Source organism: Melanotaenia boesemani, chromosome 16 (genome assembly GCF_017639745.1).
Source record: "Melanotaenia boesemani isolate fMelBoe1 chromosome 16, fMelBoe1.pri, whole genome shotgun sequence".
Classification (NCBI taxonomy): Eukaryota; Metazoa; Chordata; class Actinopteri; order Atheriniformes; family Melanotaeniidae; genus Melanotaenia; species Melanotaenia boesemani.
The window spans coordinates 2,124,618-2,146,529 of record NC_055697.1 but is presented as its reverse complement, the minus strand read 5'-3'; the positions used below and the strand labels follow the sequence as shown (position 1 = coordinate 2,146,529).

The 21,912-nt window shown below is 41.6% G+C and overlaps 1 protein-coding gene across 3 annotated transcripts in view; it reads left to right on the top strand.

Annotated features, from left to right (window-relative positions):
* The window catches only part of hspa12a (heat shock protein 12A), a 53,547-nt gene extending 47,765 nt beyond the window's left edge, over positions 1–5,782 (top strand). For all 3 annotated transcript variants that reach the window (XM_042010621.1, XM_042010620.1, XM_042010619.1), the window contains one exon: positions 4,539–5,782. In XM_042010621.1, the coding sequence (XP_041866555.1) occupies positions 4,539–5,170 (632 nt within the window). In that variant the 3' untranslated portion in view covers positions 5,171–5,782. The remainder of the gene's footprint in view (positions 1–4,538) is intronic.
* The last annotated feature ends 16,130 nt before the right edge of the window (positions 5,783–21,912 follow it).

Here is a 21,912-nt window from a genome sequence, read left to right as displayed (position 1 = left end):
TTATTGCATCTGGCTCATGCGTAATATTACCTATTGAATCTTTAACAGCTGATTTGGTAGATTTTTCTTTATTTATTTTTAACTGATTAGCTAAAAATCTTCCAGATTTATTACTATGTTCAAATGTCTCCAAGCATAATCTTTGCACCAGAAACTCTGTTCTCTTGTTAATTATTTAATTTAATTCCAGCCTAGCCTTCCTTATTTGGTTCATCGTTGGTTCATCTGGTGAAGCACTGTAGGCGTTCTCTAATGATTTAATTCTTAGTTCTTATTCTAATATTTTTGAGTTTTCTTTCTTTTTTTTATGTGATGCAAAAGAGATGATTTTGCCTCGCATCACCACCTTTCCTGTTTCCCACAGAACACATGCTGGGACTCCTGGTTTGTCGTTGTTTTCTAAGTATATAGCCCATTCTTTTGTGAAACAGCTGATAAAGTCGGGATCTTTAAGCAACGCTGTATTAAATCTCCAGCTTTTAGTCGGTTGTGTGATTCTCGTGTTCCTCAAAGTAAAGGAAACTGGTGCATGGTCGCTGATAGTGATGGGGTGAATCTGGGTCTCTGAAATCTCACTCACCAAAGAGCTGCTAACCAGAAAATAATCTAGCCTAGAGTATGAATGGTGAACTGAGGAAAAGAAGGTGTACTCTCTGATAAGACCGCCATATATTGCAAAGTCCAAAATCTTCCATATATTGTTTTACAGTGTTTGTGGATTGCCAGTTTCGATGATTTACAGTGTTACTAGATCTATCAGCTGAGCCAAGAACCATGTTAAAATCCCCTCCTGTGATCAGTGTGCTATCTGCATGTTCAGAAAGTGATGTGAAGAAAGAGTGAAAGAAGGAGGGATCGTCAACATTTGGGTCATATAAGTTAGCTAAGCATAACTTCATATTTTGAATAGATAATTTTACTATGATGAATCTCCCTTCTGGATCTGTGATAACGCTGATTTCTGTGAATGTTACTTTTCTATTTATCAGAATGGCTACCCCTCTCTGTCTGGAGTTATAACAGGCTGAGTAAACATGAGGAAACTGTTGTAGAGAGGGCATTCACTGCTGTTTCTGTCATATGAATCTCCTGTAAGAACACAATGTCTGCCTGCAGATCATTTAATCTATTAAAGTTTCTTAGTCTCTTCTCTCTGGTCCCAGCTCCGTGCACATTCCACGTGATAAATCTTAGTATGGTCATGCTTGTGGTGAAAAGGTGAGTGTTGGATGCTTCTTGTTGATATAAATGTGTGTGTGTGTGTGTGTGTGTGTGTGTATGAATATGTGTGTATGTAATGTTGACTTTGATAATGACCTGCTGTCAGTGTGTCAAGGGGGGGGGGGCTGCATGGGGGTGTGGTGGTCAGTGCTGTCTCCTCCCATCGCAAAGGTTTCTGGTTTCTCTCTGATTCTCAGACTTCATACGACAGATCAAACCTTCATGTTTCGGTTAAACAAACTGTAGCTCTGAATGTCTGTGGCCTGCCTCTGCCCCAGTCCTGTGGTGGACTGGTGATCTGTCCATGGTGGATCCCACCTCTTACATGGTGGAAGCTGGTTTAGACAACAAAGGTAAAACAGCTGCAGCATGGGAAGAGTTTATTTCTCTCAGAGGGCTGGTCCCCATAAAACCGCCCGCCTGCATAATTCATGACTTCCTCAACCAGGAAAAAGTAGGTCACATTACTTCGGCATGGATTGGTGCTCATGAATTTTTACTGGTTCTCTCACATTGTGAAATGTGTTTTGGGCTTGTTTGGTTCTCATAAAAAAAAAAAAAAAAAAAACAGCCCATCAGAGTGTCCCATCTGCTGACAGAAGTTCACGATGAACTAATGACAGCCTGCAGAAGACTCTTATTTTCCTATTAATTATGAATTACAGCAGTATTGAGATGAGATTCTAGACTGAGAAGTTAATTAAGAAATATCTGACAAATGATCCACAAGCAGAGAGAAGAGACTTGATGGTACCAGTGTTGGACCAGTAAAGACTGGACGATGTTCCCAGCAGCTCCATCAGGAAATGCCCACTTGTCTGATTGCTTTAACGTCTGAGGGTTAGACATGAAGTAAAACGTCAGTGCTTTAAATTTTTATCATTTGACAAAACAATGATCTTTTTCCTGTTTCGATGATGTCATATTTATATTATTTGTTTTGTTGTGAGAACCAGTTTTCAGTCTACTGAGTTCTCGCCAGTCTGTCTCAGATCAGCTTGTCATGGGGGGTGTTCCACAAAGCTGGATGAAGGGAAATCCTGGCTTATCTTGATAAGTCTGGCTCATTTAAGCCAGAGTTCTGTTCCATCAACGTGGCTTGTTTGAATGCCCGCCGAGTAACCATGGTAACTGATGCACCAGAACTAGCCTGCTCGGGGACAGGCTAACATTTAGCTTAGCTTAGCTGTGTCTCAAAGGCCCGATACAAAATCCCAAAAGAAAGTTCCACCTGGTACAACGCTGCTCCCGCTTCATTCTGGTATAAATAAAAAGAACAAAACCCAACACTTATCACATCATTACTTTGTCTGGAATAATAAATAAATCTGTCAGCGCCATGTAACTAAAGAAACACGACTATACATGCACTGAACATGAAATTAAATAAAAAGAACATGGTATTCATTAAAACTAGTTATCGCCTTATTAACCCTCCCCAGGTTTAGGAACCCGACCTCCACTGCCTCTGGCTGGCTAACAGTAAAACTGGGATCAGCTGAGCCCCGTCCATACAGGCCGAGGGTGTTTAAAGAGAGAGAGAGAAAGCTGGTCTAAAGAGATGGACGGAGAAAGATACAGATAGATAGAGACAGAGTTCCTTTTTGGTTACCATGGCTTGGCCTTTTATTAGTGACCCTGCAGAGGGCGCACGCTTCATCCAAAGTTCATTCAGACCACCAGACCCACGGTTTTCAGGGGGAGGACCACCAGTAGCAGTGGTCTCTGACGTTGTCTTGGTATCTACAGAGCAACATGTTTACAGTTCAACACGTTTAGAACAAACGTTTCTTTAAAGATGCCTCCCACTCTGAGACATGTTGTGGTTCTTTATTTCTACCTGCTGCAGGTTCGCTTTGCTGGTAAGATGCTGCTGTTGATTGAACAGTGCAAAGTTAATGTAGGTCACACACACACACATACACACACACGATAATCACAAAGATGACGCATATTGATTATTGCATTATTAATAAACTGAACAGGGCCAGGACATACAGAGACAACCAGCTGCTTTATGTAAACAGATTTATAACAAGAGGAACCAGAAATTAACCAGGACGGTGAACAACTGACAACAGTGACGTGTGGTCAGGAGAGGCGTCAAGATGAAAACATACATAAAATAAATATTAAGATTTTACACTGATCTGTGTAAAAAAATACATTTTCAGTATGACTCTACACAAAAATCGTAAATTAATGATTCAGGATCAGAGGAGAGATCCCTGGCAGAAATAAGGAGAAGAAAAATCTGATATCAAATTCAACACTAAAAATCATTACCTGCAACTGAAGGAGAACATTACCCAGCAGAACTTCCATCTCTGGAAATACGTTCCCAGCACCAGTCCAGGTGGCCAAAAAGGAAATGCGGCGCACTTTAACTTCCAGATTTATCAAAGCGTGTGTACGCACGTCCTACACCTGTTTCCGTTTATAAAGCAGAATCAACTCTAAAGCGGGTGCAGGTGAGAGAACGCCTTGCCCCGCCCACATGGTGGCTATAAATGGTCAGGTTGATAGATACATATTCATCACATCGTTTCCATGATGGCTCGGGAGGGAAAGAGAGGGAAGAAGCGGAATTTTTCGGGGTGTGAAACAGAGATCCTGATGGACCACGTTGATAAACGTAAAACTGTTTAATTGGTTGACACGGTGTGGACATTACTGGTGTCAGGAAGACAGAATAGAGGCAGCAGGTGGAGATGCTGAACCTGTATCTGCAGCCATCAGGTCAGTGGAAACCCTGACTAAGGCTGTTTCTGTGCTGTGGCCAGGGCGGAAACCAAACTGAAACTTCTCAAAAAGTTATTGTGCTTGAGGTAGTGCTGAAGTTGTGCTGCAAATGTAGTTGGAAAGGACTTCTGGACTCAGGGTGGGTTCTTTCAGTAGTTGTCTGATGACAGCAGTTTTTAATGCAGATGGGATGTGGCCAGCCAGGAGGGAGTGGTTTATGATCTTAGGATGAACGGAGAGATGGCAGAGATGTTGGTCTTCAGCAGGGCTGAAAGAAAAGGGTCCAGACCTGGTTCTGGACCTTCTCACCTGTCAGTCTCAGATTATATTTACACACATTTCTGAGGAGTAGAACAAGTTGGACTTTGTGTAGGAATGTTCTGACACACTAACATGCAGGTTTCTATGGGAAAGTTTACCGAAAAGCAAGGGACCGGACCACCGGGTCGGAGCTGTTATGAAAGAGTATTTCCAAAGTAAACAGTCATCATGTTCAGGTTTTTGCAGGTGGAACAGAGATTTTTAAATATGGGTATTTAAGTTTCTGTTAATAATTTTGTGTTTGTCTTCTCCAGCTGAGCTCTTTGACAAGCCGGAGGTCAGCGACATCAAGTTCCTGTTCCTGGTTGGAGGTTTTGCTGAGTCAGCGCTTCTTCAGCAAGCGGTCCAGAACATGCTCCAGGGCCGCAGCCGGATTATCATCCCCCATGACGTTGGTCTAACCATCCTGAAAGGCGCTGTGCTCTTCGGCCTGGACCCCAGCGTCATCAAAGTCCGCCGCTCTCCGCTCACATACGGGGTAGGCGTCCTCAACCGCTTTGTGGAGGGTAAACACCCGCCAGAGAAACTGCTGGTGAAGGACGGCACGCGCTGGTGCACCGACGTCTTCGACACTTTCATAGCCGCCGACCAGTCTGTGGCGCTGGGCGAGATGGTAAAGCGGAGCTACACGCCCGCCAAGCCATCCCAACAGGTCATCGTCATCCATGTCTACTGCTCAGAGAAAGAGAGCGTGGCCTTCATCAGCGAGCCCGGCGTGAAGAAGTGTGGGACACTTCGCTTGGACGTGAGTGGGACGGAAAGCACGGCACCACGCCGCGAGATCCAGACACTCATGCAGTTCGGTGACACCGAGATCCGAGCCATGGCGGTGGATGTGTCCACTGGACGCACTGTCAAAGCTAGCATTGACTTCCTGAGCCATTAAGTAGCCTGTAACAGAGTTCACCTCACATGAAAACATGCAGCTTACACACACACACACACACACACACACACGAGTAAGGGATATTTAATGGAAAGAGGTGAATGTTAATAAATCTTAAGGCTTAATGAAGAGTAGTGGTAAACACAATCAACAGCTTCATCTTCAGCGTAAATCTAGACATCAGACTTAGGAAGCCACATTACTGCAAGGAGCAGGAGGAGGAAGCTGGAAGAGTTCAGTCTGCTTTAGGTCAGAGTTTATTTTTACTCCAAAATGTCGAGACAAAACCATCTTCCCCTTCCTGAAGCTGCAGCATTGTTGAGTTTGAAGCTTTGGTTTCTCCTCATCCATTACACATATTTTATACACAGCCTGTCCAAAAAAGGAAAGTCCTACACTAATATTTCATTGTGCCTCCTTTAGCTTTGATTATGGCAGCTTTCAGTGTGTTATTGTTTTGATAAGCTTCTGCAATGTCACATTTATTTCCATCCAGTGCTGCAATCATTTTTCTCCAACCTCTGATAATGGCAGAGTCCAACCTCCAGCACATCCCAAAGATTCTCAGTAGAGTTCAGGTCTGGACTCTGTGGTGGCCAGTCCATGAGTGAAAATGATATCTCCTGTTCCCTGAACCACTCTTTCACAATCTGATCCCCATCAATCCTGGTATTGTCATCTTGGAATATGGCTGTGCCATCAGGGAAGATGGAATAACCTGAACAACTAGAACAACCCCAGATCATAGACTGCCCCCACAGGCTTGTACAGTAGGCTCTAGGCATGGCTGCATAACTTCATCTGCCTCTCTTCTTAAGGCCCATTTATGCTCCCTTACGTATGGAAATAGCAGCGTCCTTTTCAGATGTTGTCATATGTTACCGTCCTCATACTTCCATGTGTGCTTTGCACTGCTCTGGTTGTTAAGTCACTTTCTCCACTAGTGGGCAGTGCTGAATTCAGAGTTCACTCCCACAAGCCGACGTCAGTTACAGACACTGTTTAGCAGCGGTAATGCATCACCATAAAGTTGTTTCCAACTGCCCAATATAGCCTAAACATTTGCGTATCCTTTCTTCAAAAACCCACGAAATTCATTCTTCTTCTTTTTTTGTTCCCTTCCTGATCTTTTTCTCCTTCTCTGGTTGTTTCTTTCCCTGGTCATGTCAACTATTCTGCTCAGCACCGCCCCTAAGATTTCCGGAGGTATTGTTCTGTCTTCTGCATCAAGCAACGGATAGCTAAACTCCCTGAAAATGGACCAAATTACGCATGTAACCGACGTAGAAGACAGACAAAACTGTCCATCCGGTTCACCCTTGAGCATGAATGGGCCTTTACCCTGATGCTGCCTTCACTCTGGAACAGGGTAAATCTGGACTCATTAGACCACATGACCTCTTTCCATGGCTGCAGAGTCCAGTCTTTATACTCCTTAGCAAATTTCTCCGGTTAGCCTCAATGATTAGTGGTTTTCTTCTGGCTCCACAGCTGTTCAGTCCCTTGAGTTCCTTCACATTGTTCATGTGGAAACTTTCTAACTTTCACTATTAAACATGGTCCTGAGTTCTACTGCTGTTTTTCTTCCATCTGGTTCCACCAAACGTTTAAGTGATCACGGATCACCATCATTCAGGATGTTTCTGGAACACGATGGTTCTCCACTATCCTTCCAGGTTTTAGTAATGCTTTAGACAGTTCTTAACCCAGTTTTAGTGGCTCCAGCATCTCTTTGGATGTTTTCTCTGCTTGATGCCAGTAATCTGAAACGTCTGAAACAGATTCATATCTTTTCCACGCCATGGTTGTTTAAGAAACAATAAGCTGCTTACTGCATCGGTTACGGTTGGGGAACTGGGGAGTTTGTGTTTTTGGACAGGCTGTGTATTTTGGTACTGATTCTGATTGAGGCTCAAAGTGCAGCACATGAAAACATTTAAGGCCATAATGAAGCTCTGATGACGCACTAATACATCCAGTTACTGTCTATGTTCTTTAGGAATACCATCAGTACCATTTCTCTACTCTTCTAAGGACCACATCATTAGTTTTGCATGATTCAACCTTTTTAATTCAGTTCAGCTTTATTTGTATAGTGCCAGTGCACAAAAAAAGTCAAAGTGAAGGCACTTTACAGACATAAACAGTTCAAGCCAATTCATTTAGATCCAATTAAAAACACATTAGTCCAGTTTATGATCACTTCGGTCACACAATACAATCCACAAAAAATTATTGCCTAGCTAAAAGTATTTAACCCAGAGAATCATAAGCAGTTAGTCTTCATATTTTCATACTTTTAATGTTGTTGTAAGTGACTGTCAGGGACTAATACTGTACTGTGAAAGACGTCCTGATAGAGAAAAATGGACCAGCTGGTTACTATGCTGCATTTTTTAGCCAAATCATAGATAATACTCATAAAGTTGATTGTTTATCACTTAGCTGTGATTAATTTTTTTTTCTGTTTTCTGGCCATTTAGCTTCAAAATGTTCTGATTTCGTTAGCTGAGTGGGTTTCTTTTGACTGGATCCAGCTGTTTGCTGCTAGTTGAAACCAACATGACGAGAACAGTGAGACTGAACCAGACCAGAAACCCAAAACAGCTCCGTTTCTTAGTTTCAATGTACATATAATAAATAATAGTAGGCTAACACCTAGAGATAAACTTGTGTGGAGGGGATGTGTGGAGAAGCTTCAGGTCTCGGGTTTCTTTACTTAGCTGACATCCAGGAGATCACCTGTGAGTTTTAACCAGTTGTCTAATCATGCAGAACTACCAGTGAGGTCCTTCTCCATCGTCCATGGTGAAGTCTGAATCCAAGAATGTGAAATGTGCTGCGAGCTCAATCTGAAAAGCAAGAAGAGCCATCAAATATGTTCAGCTGTTGCCTTTAATTGTTTCTGCTTCTGTCTGTGGACCGAGGGCCGACTCCGCCCACTTCAGGTGTGATTGCAGGTAGAGCTGCAGGCTGGATGAGATGAAGAGTTATGTTTATTTCTGTAAATACAGTATCTAAATATTGTACAGATTTGTAGCATCATTGCAGCAGCTTTAGAAAGAAGAATGAATGTAGGCGTGAATGTGTGTGTGTGTGTGTGTGTGTGTTTTCACATCAGCATTTCATGTTTTTTCTTTCTTTCCTCACCAGCCATGAGTGAGAGGCCGCGGTTTGTGTGTTTTCAGATGGGATGTGTGGCCTTGTTCTTTTTTTTTCTTTTGCGATCACTAAGGAAACTTGAATACCTCCGTCCTTAAAAAGCATTTCAGAGAAGGGGTCGGCTGTTGGTTAGAGGAAGGCGTCCAGGCGCCATCATGACTGAATGTGGTGGGTTATAAATGTTGTTTCTGTCTTACGGGCTGAGGCAGTGATCATACTTATAATCAGAGTGCCTCGTATGAGTAAAAAGTGATGTCAAGATAAACTGCACACACCAGTTATTTGTCACATTTTCTCTGAACATCACGCTGAGTTGATGATGATGATGAAGAGCTCATCATGCAGCAGGCGGCGGTGGATTCTTCTGTCCACCATAAAACGCTTTTATCTTGCTGCTAACAGGATAAGGTCACGTCAGACAGGACGGTGATATCACAGCTTCCTCCGTGTGTGGATATCTCGGTGTGTTAGGTTCCCGCCTGCCTGAACCCTCTCCAGGAACTCCTTTGTTCTTGCAAGTTGTTGCGTTGCTGCACTTGCTGCAGAAATGTGAATGTAAATATAGCTCTTAGACGAGTATGCAGAGTTCATCCATGTCCAATTTAAAAAGAAGCACTGTGCACTGTACTTTGTCTTCGTGACTGATTGCATTGAATTTATTAGATTTCAGAGCAGAGATGTGCTTTTATAAAACATGCAGCTTTTTTCTCTCCGTCCCTAAATTTATTGGTTTATCTCAGTGAGAAAAGATCAGGATAAAAAGACGTCAGATGAGTCCGACGTCTGATTTAAGTCAAATCTCTCGCCTGATGTTCACAAGTGTGGTCCTGACAAAAATCCAAAACAAAAGGGTAAAATGTGTCACACGGGTTAAACTGAAAGCGCTCACAAAGCTGATGGGGATGTAATTCACAACACAATATCGATTCAGTGCATACGTCACAAACTGTGCAACATCCAGTTCGGATCTGATCCAGGATCCAGGGATCGATATAACACAGCTGAGGACAGGTGCCCCAGAGCTCTTTGTGTGTAAATCCTGGATTTGTCCCACACAAAGGACATCTAATTTTTCCTGCCTACTATTCTTTGCTCCATTTACTCATGTTTATTATTATTATTATTTCCTTCCTTCCAATCACTTCCATTCATATTAAGTCAGAAAATTCTTATTTTCTTCCTGATCAAAATCAGACTGATCCACATTCTGGAGTCGTAGCGGCCTCGTATGAGGACTTCACCGTAAAACTGAACTCTGTGGAACTAGAACCTGTTGAACACTTACGCTGCCGTCTGGTGGTGTCAGAAGAGACCTTGTTTTTCAATTTAATGTTATATTTATATCTACATCATATATAATAAATATAGAAAAATCACAATCACAAATCATGCATTTCTATTTATTGGTTCCTCCTAACCCCAAAAAGGTAGAAGAAATCTCTAACGCAAGTCAAACTAAAGCTCAGGTCTCAGGATGTTTTAATGTTCACATCATGGAAAAGAAAATGGAAAGAATAAATTTGTAGACTTTAAATTAGGATATACTTTCCCGCTTTTACCAGAGCTGGCAAACTTCATAAAAATTTTAGTCTAATTAATCCCAGGAAAGCTGTGGATATTAACACCTAGCTTGGGGTCTGCAGACAGCTAGGTGTTAAACCTCAACAAATGCGTGCTTGACGTTTAGGTAGAGGTGCTTCGATGAAACTAAGGCCATGTACACACATAGCCGGGTTTTTACAAAACCACATGTCCTCCCCCCTCCGTCTAGAAAAAAATCTACAGTCTACACCACTTCATTTTCAGAAAAAAAAATCCATCCACAACTAACCGCATAAGTGTGTCGTTGAGCACATTTATAAGCATCCAAACCTTTAGCCGGTGGCGCGATCCCCCAATCCTTTCCAATCAGAAGAACCTTCTGTCTCTTGGCGTCATTTCCATAAAACACAAAACATGATGAAGAACATGCCTCAGACGTGGAAGAGCCAGGTGACAGAAAATAACCGTCTTTAATGTCGTCCTCACCTGTGGTCTTCATGAAGCGGTACCTGAGCTTGTAAATACAAGGAAGCAAAAAGTCTGGACTATCAACATCGCCAACACAGTTCAGAGGGCATCCATGCTTTCTGAGTGTGAACACAGGTCACACATGTGACGTCAGAGCATCAGTGACATTTGGGACCTGGAAACTCTGGCTGTTTATGTCCCCATGCAGACACATAAAGTATTTGCAGGTCTTCACTAGGGTCGGAGGTTTTTGAAAGACTTGTTTTTGATGCCGTAAATCTGCGTTGTTGTGTGGATGACTGATAGAAAATATCTTTGTTTAGTGAGATACCTGCTACGTGTGGACAAGGCCTAAAACTCCTTCCTGCACCGTCTGCAGGTTTTTTGGATTCTTCCATCACACTCTGGCCACAGTGAGACAAAAATGTGGATTCAACTTCGTCTTGTTTTTGTGATGGTGGGCATGCAGCGATTTGGCGCATTTCCGCCACCAACTGGTAGCTGTGACGGAGCTCCTACATGCCCACTGTGCTTCCCTCACCGAGATAATGCCAAACTCGAACCGTTAATATGGCATGAGTGATAATCTTGTTGATAATGTGTTAAAAATGAATGCATTAATTCTACAGATTAATCTCTTTGCATTGATTTTCACAGCCTTTATTTTTAATACTTAGTTTAGCTTAAATCTTTTAATTGGATGGGACCGTGCGTATTAACAAACATTCCATATGTTGATGCAAAAATATGCTAATTTCAGCAGCACAAAAAAATAACAGGGCATTATTTTTTATTTATTTAAGCTTTATTTGTACAGGTGGTCCTATTTAGACGCCCAGTCTCATTTGAATGACAGAGACCCCTGCTTTGGACAGACAAATAAAAAGCATTAAGTTACAGTTAAATCCAGTTCTAACAATACAGGACGTAAATTAGAGTTCACATAAAGATATAAAACAGGTTACCTGCTAATAAAAACCACTAAAAACAAAAGCTAATATGCTTTTTCTTGTTTTCTTATCTAACCTACTATGAACTCTTATTTATATGCTGTATTGTTGGATGTTTTTTGTCTCTTTTAAAAACCATAAACAATACAATGCCATAATGAAATAATATATTTCCAATAAACTAGTTACAGTAAAGCAAACACAGGATTGTTTAGGTTGCTGGTATTTGAAGGCAGTGTCTGTAATGTTATAATAACCAGGTTAGTACAGTCTGACCTCATCACACCTTTGGACATCCACATTTTCCTCATCAGATTACAATCAGATATTTTATCCACATATTGTTTCTGAAGAATGTCTGAAAGATGATCACTGGATCCATGATTGATCCAGATTTACGGTTTGGATGATATATTACTGAATCGATGTGGACCCGTGGATTCTTACAGACACATGATAGCCGAACTCGAGGGAGGCAGATGTGTTTTACTCTCAGTGAGGAGGGAACATTTCATGTTGAAAAATGTTCCAGATGGAAGGAGGGAAACGTTGGTTTGGCGAACCACATCAGATACGTTTCTGTGTCCTGAAGCTCACGTCGAAGCTACTTTTTATCTCCTTTATTTGAGCTGTGAATCAAATCTCGTCTGGCTTTCAGCAGCAGCTGCGGTGCCCTCGGATGTCTCTGTCGCTTCTTTCTACGATGCACGTTTTGCATGTGTCACATAGGAATGGCTAAAACAACTTTATTACTACTTCACAAAGTCAAGGTTAGCCACTGGTGATGATGATGATGAAGCATTGGTGGTGTCTTCCTCAGTATGGTGGAGACTGGCACAGCTGCTGACCATCAGGACTTCACGTTTTACTGCTAACTAACCCGATGACTTTTCCTTTCACATGTCTGTACTGACCACAGATAAACCCTGATTTCCAGGATGTCTAATAACACCTTGTTGGATGATCACTCGGTATGTTGTGGAGTATAATCTTCCACAGGGAAGTCTTCTGTAGCAGCGCTATGATTAAATGATGAGAAGTCACGTTTAGCTGGCATCAGTTCTCTGTTCCCGTTTTTAGTCGCTGTGATGTGTGGTTCAGTGGAGGTGAACTGAGGTAGCAGTCCAGCTCACATCATGTACAAGTACCTGCTTCTCATGAGCTAAACTAGTCAATAATTCAGCAGATTCTACAAGGAAGGTGGCTGAGCTGTTCATCAGGATCACTCAGCCACTCTGGACAGCAGCACTATGTTCATGTTCTTTCAGTCTTTTATCGCTGATACAAGCAAGTTCTCTTTGTTTTGGTTTTAACTTGACTTCTCTGTTTTCTTGCAGTTTTCACTGTATCTGATGTATTTGGAGCAATGCCATGTATTAACTGTCAGACTGTCACCAATAAAATATACATGTATTTTAAATTCATCTGGTTTCTTTTTTCTCTTTGGGTCATCTGTGTTTGTCCAGATATTTAATTGCCCATCTTAACCAATCTGACAGTGGTCTAAAGAGTGTTTTATCATGTCTTAAATGTTTTCATTTTTTTATTTATTTTATTTTATTTAACCTTTATTTAACCAGGTAAAAGAAAATTTCTCAGCTTTTGTTAAGTTGGATGAAATCCAAGACTGATACAGCTTCAAGAAGCTGATGAGTGCCTGGTGGTGTTATTGGTTAAAAAACACACACCAACATATCTTGGGGGTCGTGATCAAATAGTTTGGGAAACACTGCTGTACTGGGTAAAGATCATGTGACTGTGGAGGCCCTTGGATCAGAATCCGATGTATTTTAATGATCCCAGACCAGGGAAACTTGGTGTTACAGCAGCTTTTTAAAATTAAAATAGAAAATAAGAATATAGAAACAAGCTTAGTATTAAATACGATGCAAAGCCTACCATACAAATGTCCAGATAAAGATTGAAGAATGTGCAATTAGAATGAAGGTGTATTATAATAATAAGGTGCAGTGATGGAAACCAGTGGCAGAAAAGATCCTCAGTAATGTGACAGCAGAGTTGGATGGCTTTCCTGGAGATGGAGTTTGGCTGTTTGTCCAGTGTAGCATGCGTGTCTGCAATCCTGATCATTTAATTAAGTTTGTTCTTTTTACTGACTCCAGTGCTGCTCCCCCATAAAGCCATTGTAAAGAACAGATTGGTAGAACAAACATCTTCCTGCACTCACTGAAAGCCAGCTTCCTCCGGAAATAAAGTCATCACACAGCCAAGTTGTTGGCCTACCAGTCCAGTCCGTTACTGATGCTCCAAGTTTCCCTGGTCTGGGATCATTAAAATACATCTGATTCTTATTTGTAGCTCTCCACCTTGTCAATGTTCTTCCCCAGAATGCAAAGAGGCTGTGGGCCTGTCCCTTTTTCTCTTGAAATCATTCACCAACTCCCTGGTCTTGTCCATGTTTAGCATCAGGGGATTTTCATCATCTCACTACAAAATTATTGTCCCCACTTGCCTAAACTCCCTTTCCAGTCCACCACTCATACACCCACTACCATGCAGCCTTCAGAGAACATGATCTTTCTACCAAAATCCAAGCCTAGCATCTGAATGTGGAGCTGAAATGGAGACTCATCAGACCAGCAACGTTTCTCCATCTTCTATTGTCCAGTGTTGGTGAGTGTGTGTGAATTGTAGCCTCAGCTTCTTGTTCTTAGCTGGCAGGAGGCACCCGGTGTGTCTTCTGCTGCATCCTGGTCCAGACAACTGCTGCTCTGGATATTTTCTCTTCTTCAGACCATCTCTGGAAACCTGAGAGATGGTTGTGGGTGGAAATCCCAGTAAACACAACCATGCCACATTCAAAGTCTCTTAAATCTCCTTTCTTTCTCATACTCGTGCTCACTTTGAGCTTCAGCAAATCAACTTCACCATGTCTGCATGACTAGAAGCTGCCATGTGACAAATTCACAATGGCTTTTTGTCATAGTTTGAGTCCAGAAACTCAAAAATCTCTTTTGCTGGTACCAAGTTTAGCTGGATGGAATATAACCTTCATGTAACTGGACCAATGGTGGGCACAGAGCCTGGTGAATGGGTTTGTCCGGGGAGGCAGAACTACACCAAGAGGCACTGACATCACTGCATCCAGGAGCAACTACAAACCTTTTCACACTGATCACTGATGCAGTAAAACCAGAGCACCATGATCTGAAGAAGTGTGGAAGGACAGTTAAGTCTTGGACTCTGTTACAAGGTCCACCACATAGACTAGGGTCCATGTCGGCTCCATGTAGTCTTTTAAAAAACAAACAAACAATTAAACCACTATTCACATGCAGAAACAAACCACCATGTCTGATACTGAAGATCTGTTACCTAGTGGCTCAAGTCTGGATGGAAGAGGGATCGTTTCTGAGGCAACACTGCCACCAAATGGCTTCAATCAGGAATGGCTGCTGATGGTTCAGATTAATGGATATCATACTGGCATTGACAGTGAGCAGAATACATGTTACAGATTGAAGAGAAAAAAGATGACAGCACGCCATCCTAATGCACAATTTTGGAAATTGAGCATGCAAACTTTCATCTTAGAAATATGAAACCATGTTAGAGGAGAAGACATTTCTATCTGGAAATGTGCTAATTTGGCAGTTTTAAATTCATTATCTTCCATTATCTTGACCGCTTAGTCCATTTTTGGGTGAGCTGGAGCCTATCCCAGCATTTTAGCAGGTGAGAGGCAGGTACACCCTGGACAGGTCACCAGTCTGTCGCAGGGCCAACGCAGACATGGACAAACAACCATCCACACACACACTCTCTCCTAGGGAGAATTTAAAATAACCAATTAACCTAACATGCATGTCTTTGGACGGTGGGAGGATGCCAGAGAACCTGAAGAGAACCCACGCATACACGGGGAGAACATGCAAACATGCAGATTTAAATCAATTTCTGATATAAAGGTTTACACATCAGACATTAATGTCGTAAACAAGTGCTGAGCAGCAGAGATCACATTTCTCCAGTTTTCCTCCTCATCGGCTCTCTGTTAAATCCAGAGTAAAGCTCCTGGGGATTGAGCTCCATTGGATCTTCAAGATCTCAGAGTTCAAAGTTTCCAAATCCGGTTAAGGAAAATGGCCACCTTTCCTGAATCTGGTTTCTTCTCCCCACTGTCGTCCACCAGCCAATGGAAAATGGAAGGCTTGGAAACGATCAGAATCGTCATAATAAGGATGTTAAAGTGTTTTTTGGGGGATTATGTTAACAGCTGTGATGAAGCGTGGCTCAGTGGGTAGAGTGGTCTTCTTGTAGGGTTGAGGGTTGCCGGTTTGATCCTCGGCCTGTCGAGCTCATGTCGAGGTCTCCCTGAGCAAGACACCGAACCCCAGATTGCTCAGGATGGGTCGTGGTGAGCGCCTTGCATGGCAGCTTCCATCAGTGTGTGATGGGTGAATGTGATGTGTAATGTAAAGCACTTTGAGTATCGTTTCAGGTACAGAAAAGTGCTGTATAAATACAAAACATTCACCATCCATTCTCTCACCACGATGATCCCAAGTTCAGATTTTTAATATGGCACAATTAATAATGTCGTTTCTGTGTTAATACGTTGATGAAATGAATGCATTAATTTCACAGATTAATCTCTGTCCATTAACTCGTTCACTTTGACAGCCCTGATAAAAATCCCAACTTTACATAGTAAATGTAGGCTTCTTTTTTTTCTTTTTTACAATCATCTGGGGACCCCCTGAAATTGTCCTGGGACCCTCTATTTGGGAAAGGCTGTACTTGCATGGAATTAGACTAAATCTCAGTGGGTTAGAAAACCATAAACTGAATGAAAATTAAATCTTTGGATGTCCACTGACAGCTCTGTTGGTATTAGTTGTCTGTGGACAACATTTTTTATTGTTTTTATTTATTTTTTAAAGCAGTAAGTTGAGCATTTCAGGTAATAGGACAGTTTGAAGCCACTCAAAGAAAAAGTGTGTCCCATGCTTTCAGGAGCAGAGCAGAAATATTTATTTCTAAAATTATTCTTTCATTACTTACAAAGGTTGTGCAGGGTAAATGTTGACCTCCATCTTTGGACCAGTTTTTGACCTGAGCCAAATAAAAGCTCTTGGTGGACGTCAGGGGCAGATTCATGGTTTGGGTTTGTTTACTGGTGTCAGACGAGGCTGCAGCTGAATTTGTGACCTACTTTCAAAACCTCTAGAATAGAAAAAAATAAAGAAATAAACAAACTGTCTTTTTTTAGGTCACAAAAACTCTCATATAGGAATAATTTTCCATTAAACCTTTTTTCTCTCTTTTTTTTTTTCGTTCCCTTCAAACACCCCCACAAGTGAATCACCGCCCGAGTATGAAACTAAACACAGGCACTTATTCAGTAACCAGAATACATTTAGGCATTGAGTGTATTATTCTTGCAGAAGTGGAGCTGGAGAGCCACTCAACCCCTCACAGAGCAGGCTTGTTTTTAGCTGGGACGTGATGTGTGTTTGTGTGTGTGTTTGTGTGTGTCGGGGTCAGGGGAACAGCACTGTGAAGACAGGATGAGAGGCTTTAATAGGTGTGGCCGTTTTCTCTCAAATTGCGATGAAGGAGAGTCGTTGCTACGGTAATCCGGAGGGACCCAAACTCTCCAAGTGGCCCTGGAGTTGCCAGCTCGGCTGCCCTCCCACATGCGCGCTCTCTTCCAGCTAATGGCGGGGGTTCAGAGCTACGTGACGAACCAATGAAATCATGGGATGGAAACAAGGAGCTTGACACACTTTGTGCTTGTTGAAGCTTCTCTTGGTTGAAAACAAAGGGAATGTAAGATCATTAGGATTTGTTTGTTTGAATTCAGTGTTAGTAAAATTTTCTCAAGTGTTCAGGTGTAAAGGTACGCCTCACCACTTAACACACACACATTGCCACACACACACATACAGACAAGCCGGTGTTGGGTGTGTTTGATTCTGCTCATGTTTGTTACTCAGGACTGGGAATGACTGTTGGTGGTGGCAGGACCACCAAGCTCCTCAAACTATAAGCAAGCACAGAAATAATAATAACAGCATTTCATATTTACTTTATAATTTATGGGACCTGAAAAAGGATTTCTCTGAAGATTAATGTGTTGATGCAAACTGCTGCAGTCCTCCTGCTCTTACACGCCTGGTTTCTGTCAGTCTTCAAGCTCTAAGTTACACAGCATTCTTGTGTGATGTCAGCGACACCAACAGCTAATCCAGAGTGGTGACCGAAGCTGACGGATTCTCCTGTTCTGGATGTCAGGTGCTCAGACAAGGAGGCTTCATTATTTCTGGAATTGTAGACAGCTGAGTGATGTTAAAGTCACATCTGACGAACACATCCTCATCTTGGTATCCTTATCTGGAACAAAGTCCACTTTTTTCATACCAACCCATGTTCAGTTCTTAATGTTTCAGAAACTTAACCTTAAAGCACCCCAAACCAGTCCAGGCAGGTGGTTTTGCTTCCTGGTTGTGGTTCTGATGGAAGTTTTCCTCTGCACTGTCTCCTGGTGCAGCTCAGGATAGAGGCCTGAATCAAAAAGAAGGGTTGATCCAATCGGTTGGTTTCCTTAGCTAGGTCGTTATCTTATGAACTGGTTTCTATGAGCCAAGCTACACTGCCCATCCAAAAAAAGGTCACACACTAATACAGAGGTCACTAACAAGTGGACCGGGGTCTGGTTCCGGACCGAGAACCTGTCCCACATGTACCCGTTTCCAGAATATAAAATCTGACAGACGTGCTTTCATTTTAACTGGCTCAACTTTTGTAGTCTTTACAGTAGTGGTCAGCAGGGACGTCTCTAGGATATAAAGAAAGGGGGGACTTAGCCCTCAAGAGATGACGTTTGAAGTTCCCCCCTATCAGCCAGTAGTGAAACCATGATAATTAGTTAAAAGCAACGATGAAGAGCAGTTATTTTAATGATCTCCAGTTGCTGTTAACTTACTTTAGACATACTGTGACCTCATGCTCCTGCCGACTTCTCCTGGATATAAACGCTAAATGTTTGAATTCAGTGGTAGAAAAAAGTTTTGATACACCCCATGTATCCGCTCTGCAGACCGGTTCAACCAGGAATCTAACCACCGAGCGGCCCGTCGCGGGTCTCCGCTCTGTGGACCAATTCAACCAGGACTCTTGTGGGCAGCTGTTCTGGTTCAGAGCCGCTGGAGGGAGTTGCTTCTTCTGTCTCTGGATCTGTTTGGTCTCTTACTCCAAACATCTGCTGCTCGTCTCGGTCCCTGGATCTCCGGGTCCTCTCTGATGGGCAGCCTAACATCATTTTAGCTTTTTATATTATTTGATTAATAGAACTCCAAATTTTTAGGGTCAGCTTTCGTGTTAAATCCTCAGCAGATGTCTCTGTCCTGTCTCAGTCTCTGTAGCTGACAGAAGTGATGATAATTATTCTTCTCTGATGATAACAGCTCGAGAACAAACTGGTCTCTGAGAAAATCAGACAATAACAGAAATCAACATCATGCTGAGATTTTAACTAAAGAGGGTTAGCAAGCGTTTTTTAAAAAAAAAATAAAAAAAAGGGAGCATCTACTTTAACAATCATAACCAGGTTTGGGCTGTAGACTCCTTGTATGGACAAGCTGACGTAAGGCACACAGAGGTTTTACCATATAACGCTCTTGGGCGCCTTAGAGACCGGACTCAGCACACGACACCATGTGTGTAAACATGTGTTTTCACAGGATTGATGAGTTTAGGACTAAGGAACGTCTTCGGCTGGATGCCTCACTCATGTTTTCAGGGGGAATCTCAAAAATGGCCGGAGACCTCACAGAGATGCATATCTGTTTAGACGTCATTTTTTGTAATAAACCATCAATTTTTATACTTCACGCTGATGTCCGGAGCTCTTCTTTACCTGAAAGTTTTTTTCTAACCTCACCTGCTTCCACAAAATTAGCAACACAACGGCATCACGAGCCAGAAAGAGGGTCACTACACAAGTATCGCCAATACCAATACGATCCTTTAAGCTTGAAATTTCACTATCATGTTATAGCTTTGCCTTTAATTGCTGATCTTTATCATCAAAATCAAACACAGAATAAATATTAATGTCAAATAAAAACTTTCACTGAACAACAGAACTAAACATTTTAAATTTAAGCTTTTTTCATTTGTAAACGATATAAAATAACATAAAAAATGTACCAAAAAATAAACAAAACTTTTTTTCTTTTATTACACAATTGTTTGAGATAAAGTCAAGAGCTAAAAAAAACCTGATGCTGGTTGGCTCTCATTCACATTCTTGGCTTTTTCCCCCAGAGCCCTGTGTAAGAAGATCAGGCCGGCACCGATCGATACCGATAAGAGCCTTGGTATTGATAATATTGATATTTGGACTGACCCGCCCAGCTCTTCGTCATGCTTTGATTTGACCCTTCTTAAACAGTCTAGCATCTTTGCTACGACCATGGGATGCCATGCGAACAGAGTTTCTTCAGCACAAAGCAAACGGCTGAAATGAATTAAACATTTCGCTGCGTTCAGCTGAACAGTGTGCTTTGAAAACGTGGATCTGACCCCCACGTGGAGCAGCCGCCTCCTCTCAGGGTCCTTCCTGCTCCATAATAGATTCCTTTGTGTACTCACATAAACTGTGGAATCCGTTTATCCTGACGGCATTGTAGTATTCAAAAGCTGTTTCATAATGGAGGTCAAATAGACTTAAAATGTGTGACTTTTTTAAAATAGCGTAGAACAGTGGAGGCGCCTCAGACCCTTTGGCAGTTTAATTTGTCTCCATTCAGCTTCGCCGCTTTCCGGACATTCAGGCAGCGCGTAATAAAATGTTTGGCTGTTTTTGTTGAACATTCATAACTTAATTTTCCTGACTGCATACTTGAGAATTCCTCACGTCAGTGCTGATGGTGAATTGTTCTTGATAGAAACAGACGAACTGCTCGAGGTCACATTTGTTGTGTAAGCATTCCTCAGGGGAGCCATTTTTCTTTTGCCACATGCATCTGCACCTCACTGATTCGTGACCTGTCTCTGAATGCTTTGTTAGAAACAATGCCACCCCCAAAGCTACTGGCTTAAAGATCAGAAGAAGCAGTGCTGTCATTTGCACATTTCCTCTGACAAACACAGATAATTACAGGAATTAGACGCTATTTTGTCATTAGCCTTCACTTTCAACGAGTCAATAATGAAAAGAGAAACAAGAGTCGTTGACAAAGACAGATGTCTTTAGAGGATTTCAAGACACCCCCTCCCCCCTCCACTCTTAGCCCACACATTTAATTTGCTGTTTTATTAATATTATTAATGTAGGCAAGCTTGAAGCTTTGAAGCGAGAGTTTTTCTCCTGATTGGTATTGTGTGAGTGCTGATGGCTCAGCTCAGGGAAGTCAGACTGATTCCAAATGCACTTTGTTAGTGGCATGATGAAAATGGCAGCTCGCCTTTTTAAAGCCGTATATTTGCGAGCGTGATTATGGGGTGTGTGTTCACATGAATGAAGCCAAAACAATGACACACAATCAGCACTTCATAAGCCAGCGAAAGGCCACGGACAGATTAATAAGTGCCTTCAAGATACACACATAAACATGCAAAAGACTTTGGGAATTACAGATATATGTGACACATTACACAAGATTTGGTCCAGATGCATTTTCCCCTCTTTTTACTTAAATCCAAATGATTAGTTGAAAGCAGAGATCACAACATGTAATTTACTGTTGATTTGTGTACGCACAAATGGAATTTGATGTCTTTCAGCAGTAATAAGGGTAATAATATTTCCCCTCTCTTTGTCCTGTCAGGACTTGGCAGAGAGGAAGCGTTAGCTCTGTAAAGTGAGAGAAAGACAACAGGATGTTAAACCTGGTGGATAATTATGGAGGTTTTCGTCCTTTCAGGTCATTTTTCCATCCACCTTTCTGGTTGTGTTTCCCCATTTGTGAGGACTTTTTGGTAATAAAATGTTTTTCTTGAAGAACTTTGAACTTCCTATTTCAGTTTTACTTAAAGGTCCAGGAGACAAATTTAGCACCATTTAATGTCATTAGTGGACAAAAAGTCACCTCCCAAAAACCACATCAAAACGTCACAGACTGATTTTTTTTCCCCAAATTAGTTTCAGTCCTGATCAGTATGGCTGAATGTGTCATTGTTTACATTACTTTAACCTTTAAAATGTCAGTTTGATGACATGTTGTCACTGTTTGAGATTAGACGTCATCAAACCGGTATTTAATAGGTTTAAATAGTTTGAATAGTTTAATATTAAGTAGTTTTGTGTTGGAATAAAGTTGATTGGAAAATGTAAAATAAAGTAAAAATATTAATCTATAAATTTATTTATTGCAGTTTGTATTGTATGAGGATTGACAATGCAAAAATAATAATAATAAAAAAAAACTGCAGTACATCAAAATCAGTTAAACTACTAATTATTAGTATTTTAGGACTCATCTGTTAATGAAATCATCAGTCACCCAAAATCTGTTATATGGAAAAAAAATGTATTTTTTCTTCCTAAAAACTGAAATCATGTAATAAAACTGGCTTTTTAAGGGTTAAAATAAGTTGAATAATAGTATGCTTTCTTGTTTTCATCATGACAGAAGTTTATTAAGTACTTTT